This window comes from Podarcis gaigeae (assembly GCF_964106915.1).
Source record: "Podarcis gaigeae genome assembly, chromosome: 7".
Lineage (NCBI taxonomy): Eukaryota > Metazoa > Chordata > Lepidosauria > Squamata > Lacertidae > Podarcis > Podarcis gaigeae.
This window is the reverse complement of record NC_139683.1, coordinates 25923263-25938446: the sequence shown is the minus strand read 5'-3', so window position 1 is coordinate 25938446 and position 15184 is coordinate 25923263. Positions and strand designations below refer to the sequence as shown.

The 15184-nt window shown below is 43.2% G+C and overlaps 1 protein-coding gene across 1 annotated transcript in view; it reads right to left on the bottom strand.

Moving 5' to 3' along the window:
- Window positions 1–418: 418 nt before the first annotated feature.
- CDH17 (cadherin 17) overlaps window positions 419–15184 on the bottom strand; it is a 28209-nt gene continuing 13443 nt past the window's right edge. The window contains exons 9-18 of the mRNA XM_083747695.1: window positions 13609–13762; window positions 12934–13149; window positions 11547–11623; window positions 10721–10912; window positions 9461–9705; window positions 8243–8373; window positions 6871–7101; window positions 5384–5500; window positions 5178–5294; window positions 419–3004 (exon numbers count right to left, since the gene is read on the bottom strand). Of these exons, the coding sequence (XP_083603821.1) occupies window positions 2895–3004; window positions 5178–5294; window positions 5384–5500; window positions 6871–7101; window positions 8243–8373; window positions 9461–9705; window positions 10721–10912; window positions 11547–11623; window positions 12934–13149; window positions 13609–13762 (1590 nt within the window). The 3' untranslated portion in view covers window positions 419–2894. The remainder of the gene's footprint in view (window positions 3005–5177; window positions 5295–5383; window positions 5501–6870; window positions 7102–8242; window positions 8374–9460; window positions 9706–10720; window positions 10913–11546; window positions 11624–12933; window positions 13150–13608; window positions 13763–15184) is intronic.

The following is a 15184-nucleotide window of genomic DNA, read 5'->3' as shown; positions in this document are numbered from 1 at the left end:
GAAGTACAGTCCTCTAGAGCAGTACTTCTCCAACTATCTGATGTAAGAACATAGGAAAAACCTTTTGGACCAGGTCAAAGGCCCATCTATTCTAGCATCCTGTTCTCACAGTGGACGATCAGATGCCTGTGGGAATCCAGCAAGCAGGATTCGAGCACAGAAGCACTCTCCCCTCCTGTGATGTGGTGGACAGGCATTTATTTTCTCCAAGTGCCAGGGACTGGTACCATATTCAGGCCTTGAAGCATCCCACCCAACCAGGGCTGTGCTGGGGTTGTTGTGGACCAGCAGCCAACGGCTCACAGATCAGCACCACTGATCTGTCCATGGGCCACCACTTTTAAGTAGCACTGCTCTAGAGCAGACTGGGCAACAAGCTGCCGCAAATAAAGAAGACTATGTTAACCAATAGCAAACATATTTTTATAAAACATATTTTATTGATTTACATGAGAAAACAACAACACAGAAACAGAAGGAAAGCTTTTGAGGATATCCAAAGCGAAGAAATTGGAGTCCAAGTGGCAGAATCCACTCCACAGTTCTAGAGCTCCAAGAAGACAGATGAAAGATGAAGACCTTGTATGTATATGTCCCATAACATATTACAAAACAATAACAATTATATATTTTCATCACATGTTCACCAATGGGGATGGAGGAGAAAGTTGGCTTTATTGTGAACCTACCAAATTTGCATTTACTGAAACATGATTTGATCTAAAGCACAGCTACCAGTCTAAGTTCACACTTCCCTAAATTTTGAGACACAGCCTCCAGCCAAACAATGCGTACAAAAATGTGTATGTTAGGGGAAAGTGGGCACGAATGTGCACATTTGTGACGATAGCATACAAAAATGCATTGTATTGGGCGGAATTGCATAGAGTATGTCTGCGGAAACAACTACTACAACAAACAAACGGTTGCAGAAATGTGCAAATTGAATTTGAAAAAAACCAGAATCTTAGAGAAACCAGAAGTGACAGTTTTGTCCGTCGTATTTGCCAAATACTTGAAATGATACTTTGTATTGTATAGACGATACTGTCAAATAATGCAGGTACAGTGGTACCTCAGGTTAAGTACTTAATTCGTTCCGGAGGTCCGTTCTTAACCTGATACTGTTCTTAACCTGAAGCACCACTTTAGCTAATGGGGCCTCCTGCTGCCGCTGCACGATTTCTGTTCTCATCCTGAAGCAAAGTTCTTAACCCGAGGTACTATTTCTGGGTTAGCGGAGTCTGTAACCTGAAGCGTATGTAACCTGAACCATATGTAACCTGAGGTACCACTGTATTTCTATTGTCAGGTTCTTCAGCTGGGGGAACAACTATCAGTTATTTCTGCCCTACTTCAGAGGAAAATTGGACATTTACAGTCCATTATTTTGATTAAGAACCTTTTTTAAAAAAAAAACCTCAGGCCCGTCTTAAGTTGTTTGTTCTTGCCATTAATGTTCTTAACAGCTGGAGAGCTGCCTTCTCTCAAATGCTCCTTCCCAGGTATTTCATCCAACATATGAACCTCAGGTCCAGATTTCTCTCCCAATAAAAGGACTAGAAACATATTTTTTACAAGAGAGACAGCAAGAGATTTCCCCAAAACCTGAACTCTGTACTGGGTCATAAAGAATGAATGAACAAATCAATCTGTTTCTGGTCCATGTCACTTTTGCATGTGTGACTTACAAATCTGGTCCATCCCAATTCTTCCATTTTGGTGCAAAGATTCTAATGTTTGTTTTATTTCAGGGCAAAGTGCATACATCTCTGCCCAACTTGTTCCATCTGCGTAAGGGTGGCATGATTATTAATAGGTCACTTTTATGGTCAACATTCCACATTCTATGAATAGCAGAGATGTACTGTACTTTACTAAACCAAATACACTCATCACCACCACCCCCGCCATTTTAGCTACAGCTATGCGTTCCGCCGCCTTACAAAGTTTCATGCGAAAGCGCCTGTATATGTTTACTTCAGATTTACGATGAAGACTAATTAGTAACAGGTTAATTTGTGCATAGTTTTAGTTCTAGAAGTCATACCTAAAAGCTCAAAAGATATGAATTGCAGGGGAATTGGAACAAAGATCCTGTGTTGACTTTGTGCTTAATAAAGGAACCTTACAAGGTTTTAAGAGTCATGGGACACATTCTCAGATGATTCCATCAGTGGGTCTGTTATGTTATAATATTGTCCTTGGCAAAAAGCTTGTAACTATGCTAAATATAGAAAATAGCTAAAATTACACAATTTTTTTTAAAAAAAACAACAACTCAGAAGCATAAATGTAGGCTCCAAGGGCATGTAGTTCTTCCTATACTGAGACAAGATTTCTTAGACTTAAACCTTCCTATCACACAGCCTTTTATTTAAGCACTAGCCTAGTAGCCATTTAACATACTCTTGCGTATGTGCATGCAATTTTGGGACTGTAGTTCACAGGGAGTGGATTTAACCCTTTTCCAAGCCATAGCCACATGAAAAATACACACACACACACACACACACACACACACACACACACACACACCAAGCTGTAATTATCCTGGGGGGAGCATCCACAAACATTCTCCATTCCCTATGTGCCATGCTCCTGTTCCTATTTACAGCTAATATTCAAATAATAATAAAAATGTACTCTAAACATTTAACACACTTTTTGCATCATAGTTAAGTCTTCTGGCACCAAAATGACCTGGGGGGCTCTGATAACCTCAGTATAGGTCTGTATTTCTGGATGAAAGGGGAAGAGGGGAAGAAAGGTAACAATTGTATTTTCGGATTAGTGGAAAATACGGAATTTATTAATGGGAGCAGATAATAACAACAAAACTAGTTAAAAAAACAAAACACCCCACAAAGGAATTGTTCTTTTTGGTAAAACAATTACGTCAAGTTCCGCAATTCAGATGGGCTCACAGCATTTGCTGTCTGGGCCTTTAGCTCATACTCCTTTTTGCGTTTCAGGTTGAGAAAGACGACCCCCAAAATGATACCTGAGGGAACAAAATGGGAAATGAGATATTTATCTCACACTTTAAGCAAAATTAGCTTTTGCAAACACTTTGCAGGCAAAACAGGCCCAGGTTTTTACAGTACAACCCAAAACATTTTTACTCTTAAGGCCCTCTGTGTTCAATGGGGCTTACTTCCTATTATGTGTGTTTAAAATAACAGCGAAGGGACGCGGGTGGTGCTGTGGGTTAAACCACAGAGCCTAGGACTTGCCGATCAGAAGGTCAGCGGCTCGAATCCCCACAATGGGGTGAACTCCCATTGCTCGGTCCCTGCTCCTGCCAACCTAGCAGTTCGAAAGCACGTCAAAGTGCAAGTAGATAAATGGGTACCGCTCCAGCAGGAAGGTAAACGGCATTTCCGTGCGCTGCACTGGTTCACCAGAATTGGCTTAGTCATGCTGGTCACATGACCCGGAAGTTGTATGCCAGCTCCCTCGGCCAATAAAGCGAGATGAACACCGCAACCCCAGAGTCGGCCACAACTGGACCTAATGGTCTGGGGTCCCTTTACCTAAAATAACAGCCCAACAATGTAATCTGATGAACACTTACAGCATCAGCAGTCAGCCATGTTTGGCACTGGACAAAGTACTCCAGATGCTCAGAAAAGTCCCTCGCCAACTCAACTTGCACATGCCACTACTCACTGCCCTCTCGGTCAGGTCTGCAGGTGATGTTAGTGGTGGGCAGGCAGCAGTGCCACTTTTCAATGGGAGCCAAGCTCGGTTGCTACCTGTCATATTAATTTATCCTAAATGCAATGCCCTGACTTATAGATCTAGAAAACCTATTGATCTATAACTCTATCTATAGAGCTCATAAGTCTGTAGGCCTAGGCACTGCATCGTCTATACATTGATAGCTCTATACTGCATGAATCAGTCTAGTTCACTTTCAAAGCCATTCAAGTTGGTGGGGCTTGCACCCTAGAGATGATGTGATAGAGCAATCCCCTGCCCACATCCTTAAAGAAAGATGGTCAATGGCGATGTCCTTCAATGTGAGAGAGTTGCAACTGTTCCTAGCCATGCAAAAGTGCATAGTTGGATCTACAATTATTCCATGGTGACTGTTTCTTCCTGGCACTAAGTTGTGTACTGCAGCCTTCATTTCCAAGCTAAGTTTGCACAAAATGTGATGGGAGGGAGTGTCTCATAGAGTTTGTCCCCCTTGCAGCAAAAGTTTTGCAAATTCAGCCTGCCTTATCCAATTCATGCTTTCGAATAGCATTTCCCTATGAATCCAAATAACTGTTTATTCAATTTGCTTCCAACAGTTGACGGCTTCCAAAAATCGCAAAGACCTGTGCTCTATATATATTGCTTTTATTTGCATGTTTGAAAGCCAAATCCCCTAGTCAGTCATCTTGGCTCCTTCAGTGTTTAAATTTATTTTCAAAATTCCCCCAAGGGTTTTGTTTTGTTTTGGAAAGTGGGGGAAAAAACCCCAAAACAGTCAAGTTGTTTAAGTTCTGTCAACTGCTGCTGTCCAGTCAAGTGCAATGAGGTCCAGCATCATCTGCTTTGTTCAGAATAAAAACAATTGAACTTGCAAACTTATGCAACATTCCGTACAAAAATGTATATATTTGGGGAAATAAGCACACAGGGGCTGATGAATATTCATGAGGGCTTTCGTTTAAAAAGAAATCATAAGCTTATGCAGAAATGTGGAGAGCTGAACTTAAAACTGGGAAAAAAGAGAAACTGAAATGGAGAATTTTGCCCATTCTTACTGGCAGCCCTACTCTCACCATTAAAGGTAAAGGGTAAAGAGACCCCTGACCATTAGGTCAATTCGTGGCCGACTCTGGGGTTGCGGTGCTCATCTTGCTTTATTGGCTGAGGGAGCCAGCGTACAGCTTCCAGGACATGTGGCCAGCCTGACTGAGCCACTTCTGGAGAACCAGAGCAGCGCACGGAAACGCCATTTACCTTCCTGCTGGAGCGGTACCTATGTATCTACTTGCACTTTGACGTGCTTTCGAACTGCTAGGTTGGCAGGAGCAGGGACCGAGCAATGGGAACTCACCCCGTCACGGGGATTCAAACCACCAACCTTCTGATCGGCAAGTCCTAGGCTCTGTGGTTTAACCCACAGCACCACCCGCGTCCCACTCTCACCATTAGGCCCATTTAAAACAGCCACTTACCAATGATTAGCAGTACTCCAGCCAGAATTCCAATTGCCATCCCAACTGTCGGAAGTGAAGGTCCGTCATCAATTGCCAGGAAGCATCTATTTTCCTCTGTACATTTGCACAGTCTCACTGTGGACAAAACCACAAATTCCCAGGCATTAAGAGAAAATAGCCAAAGGGGGGGAAAGCAAAGAGCATAGACACCACTTTCACTGTACCTTTCAGAGTAACAACTCCTTCCATAGGAGGCCTTCCGTTGTCATTGATTTTCAATGGTACGTAATAGTCTTTCTCTTCAAGCTTCATATTCCTTGGGGAAATGTAGGCAAGTAAGCCTGTAAATATAAACAGTGGATGGTAAATTTTTAACAGAAAAGCAAGATGATGGTGACAACAATAATAAGAGCAAGTGTAACCTGGAACAAAATGTTGCACTGTGGAGTGTGGCATTTCACCCAGCCAGCCAGCCATGCTCTTGTCAATAGTACTCCATTCCTCCTCCCACACAGTTTTACACACACACACACACACACACACACACACACACACACACACCAATTGTCAATCAGCATTCAGTATCCACTTAGGGCCATCAGTCCTCACTGGTCTGTTTCAGGAATCCTCACCCAACAAATCAGAGTCGTCCCCCTCCTCAATATTTTTTATACTTCCATAAACCTTAGGGTTCCCCTAAGCTCGCTCATATGTCTCTTTTGGGTACTGCCATTATGGCTACGTAAGCACCAGCGCTCAGAGAACTGAGAGTGCTATTTGTCTATCTGGTAATAAATAAGTAAAAAGGAAGACCTGTAAAATGGAATTCATGGGGGGGGGGGGAGCAATCCAAGCAAATGATTGGATACTCATTGTCCCGTTGATTTAAACGGCAAATGTAAGCATGTGTTTAACTCAATGGAAATCTATGGGACTTGGGCTGGGTCAAGCCTGTTTACCTGAATCTCAGCTGCAGCTGCAGATTCATGCTCTTTCCCAGAGTTTCACCCAAGTTTCCTTACCAGATAGCCTCTACATTTTATGTGACCTCTCATATGACATAAAAGCCACCTCTAGAAAACTAGCAGAATCTAGAGGAAGTTTAGTGCACACTCCCATGTTACTTGTTTCCCGGGGGGGGGGGATGTTTACAACCCCGTCAGCCCAGAAAATCATGGCAGTTTTGCATTGTGATATCACATGATGTTTAAAAATTTAGTACGGAATGGCAGTATACTGATCAAAAAGCCACAGTTCCATAAAGGAACATTAGATTCCATGATAGAAGTGGTAGCATTATAATCGAGAAAACTAAGACAAGAATCCTTGTGCCATGAATAAGAAATGCAACTGCATTTATCGTGTCTTCGCTGGGTCTGAGTCTCTACAATAGGCAGGAATCCATACCCAAATGCATAAATATTGAACAGTTTTAAAAATAACAGATAACCTGTGAAGCAGAGATGCAGTCCTGAGGCCTTCCAGATATTGTTGGACTCCAGCTCCCATAAGCCCCAGCTTGCATGGGCTAATGTTAGGGATGATGGGAGTTGGAGTTCAACAACCCCTGGAAGATCAGAGTTTCCCCATCTCTGAAAATATATACATCATTAACTCAGAGTCCCATAAAAAGGCTATAGAGCTCCTTCCTAAAATGGATAGCTCGGTTGCACTGGGGTTGCATTTGCCATGGAACTGATCAAAAACTTACCATCAGGTTTAGAAACATTCCAGTTTTGTATTGCATCTGCACCAACAAGGGAATAAGTGAATCTCTGAACATATGAACGTTCATCCGGATCGGAAACTTCGATTTTCGTTTTCTCGTTTCCTTGGAGAGGGTGGCAGAAGAACACAGCGTTCTTGTCTAGCCTCGGAGGGTTGTCGTTCACATCTTTCAGGTTCAGTCTCAGCTGTGCTGTGGAGCTTCGAGATACTTTAGCTGTGGAGTGGAACAGAGTCGCAGAATCATAGCATAGCAGAATCATAGCACTGTAGAGTTGGAAGGGACCCTGAGGATCATCTAGTCCAACCCCCTGCAATGCAGGAATATGCAGCTGGTCCATACAGGGATCGAACCTGCAACCTTGGCGTTATCAGCACCATGGTCTAACCAACTGAGCTATCCAATATTCCACACTGATGGGCAGAGGCTCTCCAAAGTTTCAGAGACTCTCTGCCACTGAGTGGGATGGGGTGTTCAGCATGCCAACATCTGTGAAATGCCAGCAGTGGCACTTGGGAGCATCATTTGCTACGTTCGTATGTGGACGCATGACTATAGTATGTGCCAGCCTCTCTGCATTTAAAATAATGATGAACAGATTGCTAGTTGATACAGAAGAAGAAGAAGAAGAAGAAGAAGAAGAAGAAGAAGAAGAAGAAGAAGAAGAAGAAGAAGAAGAAGAAGAAGAAAATAAGTGAGGGAGAGTTAGACTCCTCCATCTTCTCCATTCTATCCAACATATTTTCTTGAAGGCATGAAGCTTCTGCATTTGGGAATTATAAACACCTAAATGTCTAAATATAAACGGCCTCGGCCGAGGTCCAGCACTGAAGGCCTTGTGGCAATTCCCTCACTGTGAGAAGCAAAGTTACAGGGAACCAGGCAGAGGGCCTTCTCAGTAGTGGCGCCCGCCCTGTGGAATGCCCTCCCATCAGATGTCAAAGAGATAAACAACTACCTGACATTTATAAGACATCTGAAGGCAGCCCTGTTCAGGGAAGTTTTTAATGTGTGACATTTTAAGGGGAAACCCAGCCAGATGGGAGGTGTACAAATAAATCATCATTATCATCATCATCATCATCATCATCATCATCATCTGTCCAGGCTATGTATGTAGCCAACTGGCACCAACATCTGCCCTTTGTACCAGAGAGCTATAAGCTATCCTTTTAAAAATCCCAGAATGCTTAACGTAGCATCAGTCCAGGGAACTGTGTGACATTTTTAATGGTGGTGCCATTGCAAGGGGAGGGGCACCAATGTAGGATGGGCTTGCCAGGGAGGGGCACTTTGTCCTGGGTCACCTCTAATTTGGGAGTCATTTCCTTCCTTCCATTTTCTTTTTTTTCCTTACTTTGCTCAGTTGCGACTATTTGCACCGTGTAGGTTTGTTGAGTTTCCCGGTCCAGCGGGGCAGCTGTATATATTGTGCCATTGAGAGGGTCAATCCGCAGCCACTTCCTGGCATCACTTTTCAGGGCGTACCTTTGCAAGAAGAAGGCCAATATATAAGAACCCAGCTTATTCATAAAGCCTGATGTGCTTTCACTGATAGCTGGTTACAGATGCAGGAATGTCCTATCAAAACAGTTGCATGGACGCTATAGCGCTGTTGACTCATTCCCCCTCTCTGTAATGCAAAGAAAGGAAGGGGAACCACACCTAATGGTCACAACTTCCTGAGTGTATATAAGTGTATGTACCTAAGCAGTAATTGACATTAAAACAGTATCACTAAAACCAAAATACAACATAAAATCAGTAAAACAGTAGTATAAAAGCATATGAAAATAAAGACTGGGTTAAGCTCAAGGTGTTACTATTCATATATTCCACAGACCTCAACGTCCCAAATTCACAAATCATTACTATTTGTATATTAAGTCCTTAACAGCTTGGGGCTGGTTTACTTGTGGGATGGCCTTACCCAGTATGTGCCACCTAATACTTGTTTCTGCTCTTGTAAGAAATTGATCTTTTAGTGCAGCAGAAACTACACTTTATAGAACTGCTGACTGACATCAACTGGGAGCCTTCACCGCGCTATTTTCAGTATCGGCTTAAAACATTTTTGTTTAGGCAAGCCTATCTGGACATGTAAAATGTCAACATGAGTTTTAATTTCCTTTTTAGCTTACTGCTGATTTTAATTAACTTTTGAATGCCTTTAAAAACCTGTTTCTGTCTTTTGTTGATAATTTAAATGTAGCTTTTTTTGTAAACCACTTCAAGGTTTTATTACAATCCTGCAGGATATAAATTTTGTTAAATAAATGAAACAATACAGAAAAAAATTAAAAAATGTATTAAGGGAATTCAAACAGATCAAAGCAGAGTCTGATCTTATGGGTCAGGGAAAGCCTGGGCAAAAAGATACACAGTTACAAGCCCTGAGTGTCCATCTTCCAGAGAAATGTTTATCTTCTTTCCCCCTGAAATCCCCTCTCCTACACAACCTTTAAAGTTGCAGGAGTCCCGCTCTCTGTTGCAGCTGGCTACCTTAATTCAACAATATGATTAACGTAAAGTCTACTTGGACCATGATTACGTTTAGAGAGAAAATCATCTTTACCTTATTGAGTCACCCTCTGGATCAAAGGCAGTAGCTGTGGTCAAAAAAGTACCCACAGTAGCATTTTCAGGTATATCCACTGTATGAGTGGTTTTGAGAAAAACTGGTGCTTCTTCCACATTAATAACTATGACTCTCAAGTAAGCAACGGAGCTTAAATTGTACTGTACCCCAGTCACAAGAGGTTCAGGATTTGTGGCTTGGATTGTGAGGTTATACACATCAGTTGTTTCAAAATCAAGAGCCTAGGAAAGCAGGGAGAGAATAATAATAATAATAATAATAATAATAATAATAATAATAATAATAATAATAATTTATTATTTATAGCCCGCCCACCCACCCATCTGGCTGAGTTTCCCCAGCCACTCTGGGAGGCTTCCAATCAAGTGTTAAAAACCCAGTTGTATCAGGAATAGCTAGGTGAACAAATAATGGATCTTGGTCACATCCACATCCTATGTTTAAATCACATGCCTGCCCCCAAAGAACCTTGGGAAGTGTAGTTTGTTAAGGATGCTGGGTATTGCAGCTCTGTGATGGGTTGCCTACAGATCCCAGGAATCTTTGGGGGAAGCCCTGTGCTTTACATGCACTTCAAATGTATATTGCGGATGAGACCATAGACCTATGGAATGAGACCACTTGGAAAACTGTAGTGATCTCCACTCCCTGAAAATTTAGCAGTCTCTCATCATTGTAGTGCTTATTATTTTATTTTATTTTTAAAGAGAGAGTTGGGGGAGCAGCCAAGCACTCTTGAAAGTCACACCTCTGCCTTGAAAGCTGTCCTCTAATCCCTATGGCTGCTCTGTATGGTGGAAATTTAGCTCTGAACATCCTCAGAAGCATTATTACTAGTGTTGTACCAGTTTTTGACATGTGGTAAAGTAGGAATGGCCCTCCAACTATTGTAGGACTCCAGCTCCCATTGGCCCCAATTGGCATGGCCAAAGGTCAGGGTGATGGGAATTGTGGTCTTGCAACATTTGGAGAACAACAGGTTCATTCCTACCAATAGATTTTTAAAAAACTGGAAGTCAGGTACAAAACTCTGAGAAGAGCATTCCATGGTCTTGCTGACAGGATAGAGAAGGCCCAGCCCTTGGTCACAGCTTGCTTAATTTCCGTAGGTGGGGTAGCCAAGAAGAGTCTCCTCCAATTACCACAATGGATGGCCAAGTTCTTAAGCCCTCCTCACTTAAATGTTAAGCTTTCCTTACTCATGATCCATCAGGGAAAGAAACAAAATTTATTCACCTTATTAATTTGAACATATCCTCTGTTTGTTTTTGGATCTGTCACTATTATAAAAGTGTTGTTGGGGTCCCCCTTATTGATTGTGTACTCAATCTGAGAGCTTCCAGTGAAGGGTTCGTCAGCATCTGTGGCCTGGATTTCCCGTATTACTGTTCCCAATGGTATGTTTTCTGGAAGAGTCATAGAGCCATACTAAAGAGAAAAGAAACAACAACAATCAGAACAGATGAAGAGAAACTTCTTAATGATAGAAATAGCTTGACGAATGGAACCAGTTACACAGGTGGACAGTGGGCTCTCCCTCATCTACAAGGGTCACATCCAAACAACGCCTGGTTTAGGGCAGTGGGGATGGGTTCCCCCACATACAAGGTGCCGAACCAATGCAAAACTATGACGTAGTACATTTGACAACATGTGCATGGAAGGCAAGAGGGGAGAGGGTGCCAAATTATGTCCTCACTCTGGGCTCCGTATTACCACAATCCGCCCAACACTATGATTTTATATCTAACTGAAACTGCATACGCAAAAACCTGCTTCTACATCAATATCACATTTTCATTGTCAGGGGGCAATCATTTATTGGATCAAGGTGGAATCTACACAAACTTTGCAAATGCTTTTTAAAAAAAAAAGTTTTGAAAAATACATTGAATTGTGCATAGCTCATTGTTGCCCTCTAGTGTCACATTTGTATACTGCACTTTGCAACACATTTAAAACATGTTTTCTGCCTCCGTGTAGATGAGTCCCAAGATCCCTGATCGACTGACAGGCGTTTTCTAGCTACTACAAAAGCAAAACCAGTTAAAAGAACACTCACGTCCAATTTTTCAAAGATTGGAATCTGATCGTTGGTATCAATGACATTGATCCGTACGTTGCACAGCGTTTGGAATACTGTTGGCAAAAGAACAGGACAGGATCAGGCCGAAGGCTGCTCTATGTAGAACAAGGGTTCTCAAACATTTCAATTGACTACTTCAAGCACGCCTCCTCCGCTGTTAGAGACCAGCCAAACTATTCTTTGTGATCATCAGAGGAGACCCAACTAGCAATACTGCAGTCAGATGAATTGCCAGCTAGAAACCTCTCAGAGATGAGCTTTTCAAGCTGTAGCACTAAGCCTCTGGAACACCCTCCCCAAAGGCCTCATCAGTTGGTTGTTTTAAGAACATTTAAGAACTCATTTATGGATACTGGCCATGATGGCTATGGTCTGCCTCCATTGCTGGGGGCAGTAAACTTTTGAATACCAGTGGAGAGACTGCTGCTGTGTTCAGAATTCCCATGGGCATATGTCTGGCCACTGTGAAAACTGGGAGCTCGGCTGGATTGGCCATTGGCCTGATCCAGTAGGTCTTTTTCTTATATTTTCATCTACTCAGGCCTATTTTGATATTTAGGAAGATTATTCTATTACTCTATTCTGTTGCTAACTGTGTTATTTTAACGATGGGAACTTTCTGGGTTGTTGTTGCTGTTTTTCATCTTTACAATGGCAAATTCCATGTGAGGGATTATTAGGAAAGGAACTGAAAATAAAACTGTCAAAATGATAATGCCGTTTTATTGGTGATGTTTAAAAACCAATAAAAAATGTTAGAAGAAGAAGAAGAAGAAGAAGAAGAAGAAGAAGAAGAAGAAGAAGAAGAAGAAGAAGAAGTAGTCAGAGTGGAAATCTATGGGTGATGGACATACTGTTGGGGCCAGGTAGGATTTTTTTCCACTTGGCAAAGTGGCACCAACCATTTGGTTTTCGTCTACCTCATAGCAATCGTCACAGCTTTGTGAGGTTAGGCATTGGGTAAGCCTTTGTTTGGATGGAGGGGAGGTTGTAGCCTCCGCCTGCCCCTCCTCATTAAGGGTATCCTGTTAAAGGGATCGCAATGTATGTGTGTGGATTCTGTCTGATGCTCAGACATGGGCTAGGGCCATGCCACAACCCTAACAGGGACCCTTGGGGTTCCCCTATTTGATGTAAGTCATAGGACTCCCCCTATTGGTGGTTTACCCTTAGATGGAGTCCCTGCAGACAGGCGGGTGTCGAGATATAGCCTGGCTTCACCCAATGCCTAAGGCAAACTGCTCACAACTCTAACCCATAAAGCTGTGGCCTATTTGAACCCATAAACCAAAATGCTCATGTCTGTGTGTTTATTATCCATTAGGAGACCGTGGGTCGCAGGGCCTTGGCACGCAATACCAACCTGAATCTGTCACCTCCACCGTCAAAGAGTAGTTAGAGACTAGCTCCTTGTTTAAGGCAGAGGTAAGTAAATTGACCGTCCCAGTTCCACGTTCGATGCGAAACATATTATCAGAAGGCACTTTGGGGCTCTGATCCACAATGCTGTAGGATAGGCGGGAGTTTAAACTGTTTTCCTGGTCTCTGTCCGAAGCATGAAAAGTTCCTATGAAATTCCCTGGTGGCGGCAAAGAAAGTCAAAATTAGTCGAGCAACAAATAAACACAAGGCAGATGAAAACAAAACATGTTGTGGTGTGAGCCTGTGTCTACCCAGAAGTAAGCCCCATTGAGATCAGTTGGGTTAACTCCCAGCTAAAGGATGTGCAGGATTACAGACTTTGCAGTGCTTGTGAAAATATTTCAGGAACCAATCCCAAGCAATAGAAAGACATTATTTTAAATAATGTAGAACAAAGAGCCTGAAATGACCCCACTATTCTCGCAGCTACTAGTAATACAAGCCTGCAGGCAAGGGACTGATGCACCGTAAAATATATCAGAGGCACAACTGTCCAAATTCAAAATGATTGTACCTTTGCTCACATTTGATTGGCACCGTGATTAAGGTTGACACTGGTTTCAGCTATCTGATTTCCAAGGGAGCTGTCTGGTAAATTTTTGTCATGTTTCCTTACCTGAAGGTTCGTTGTCCTGAACTTCAAATATAGTCAAAGCTTTGTCACACACAGGGGGATTATCATTGATGTCTTCAACTGTGACGTTAATGGTCAGTGGATAGGATAGTGCTATGTCTTCTTCTTTATCTTTTGCAACCACGTAAAAGGAATACTAAAATGGGAATATTGTGATTAGGAATTGCAACAATGGTGAATGTTTATTTTAGTCCTGCAATGGGAGATATGTAGCTCTGGATGGAAGTGGGGGGGGGGGATTGGTTCCATTTGCATCTGAATGCAAATCGACCAAATTCGTACTTTCCAAATCAATATGTGAGTCCTTGAAAATTTGCGCTGCAGTTTTTCCATGCAAGAAAAAAAAGAGTACAGAAAAAGCACACATTAGGGGAAATTGTGCACAAAAAGGCACAACAGTGAAAATAATGTGCAGAATATTAGGAAATGTATTATAGAAATTGTCAGAGCTGCCCAAGGTCCCAGCTCACAAAGGACCAACGCCAGTTCGTTGTTATATACAAAAGTCTTTATTGAAGTTCAGTTTCGATTTCAAAGCCGCGGCGTGCAGCTCTACGTCTCAAACTCTAGACCGCTGAAGCTCTGTCTGAATCTCCTCCCCCCAGACACCAGTTTAAGACTCTAGCCTTGCTCCACCTCTTCCTTTGCTCTTTCCTCCTCTGGGTCCGCCTGTCCGCTGGGGTCTTGCCCTTTCTAGACTCTTCTGACGCTGAGTCCCCTGAGTCTTCCCCCCGCCTCCGGCGGGCTTTGGGACCTGGTTCCTAATCCAGGTTTTCTGCTGTCCCGTGCGCCTGTACATTCGAACTTGGCGCGCGCGCCCAGCCGGCAACCTTTCTCCTGACCGTTACACTGCTCCTGTCACTGCTTCCTCCTTCGGGGAGGCTAGCTGGACCTGACTTCCCCTCCATTCCCTCACTCTCCAATAGGGGCGTGGTCAGCCCTGACTCATCTTCTCTCCCTGCTGGAGGAAACGCTGGCCCTGATACATGGGACTCTTCCCCCCCACTACGCTCTGGTGGGGGAACTGGTCCTGATCTCCCGCTGCTGCTTTGGGAGTCCCCGCTGGCCCCTTGCTTCTGGTGCATCCCCCCTGGGACCCCCCTTGCCCTGGCCATCGGCGCCCCCCTCTGGGAATCTTCTGAATCGCTGGAGAAGCTCATGGAATCTCTCGTGCCACTGTCATACTCCCCTACGCTGCCCTCAGATTCTTCCCCTTCGCTCTCCATTTCCTCTCTCCCCTGTGCCTCTGCTCCTGAGCCCCTGACAGAAATGCATTAGGAGAAATTGCTTGCAAAAATTTGTATGTTAGTGGAAATGCATACAAAAATGTTTACACAATTTCATAGGTTTTTTTCTGTTAAAAAATGGCAAACTGGTGCAGAAATGGATCCAATTGAAATTAAGGTTAGGGGGGACATGAAGGAAACCAAAATCGTCAGATTCATCCATCCTAACCATTGGCCCTCCAGATGTTACTGGACTACAATTCCTATCATTGCTAACCATCAGCCGTGGTGGCCAGTGGCAGATCCACACCTTGGTTTCAGAGCACCCCCAG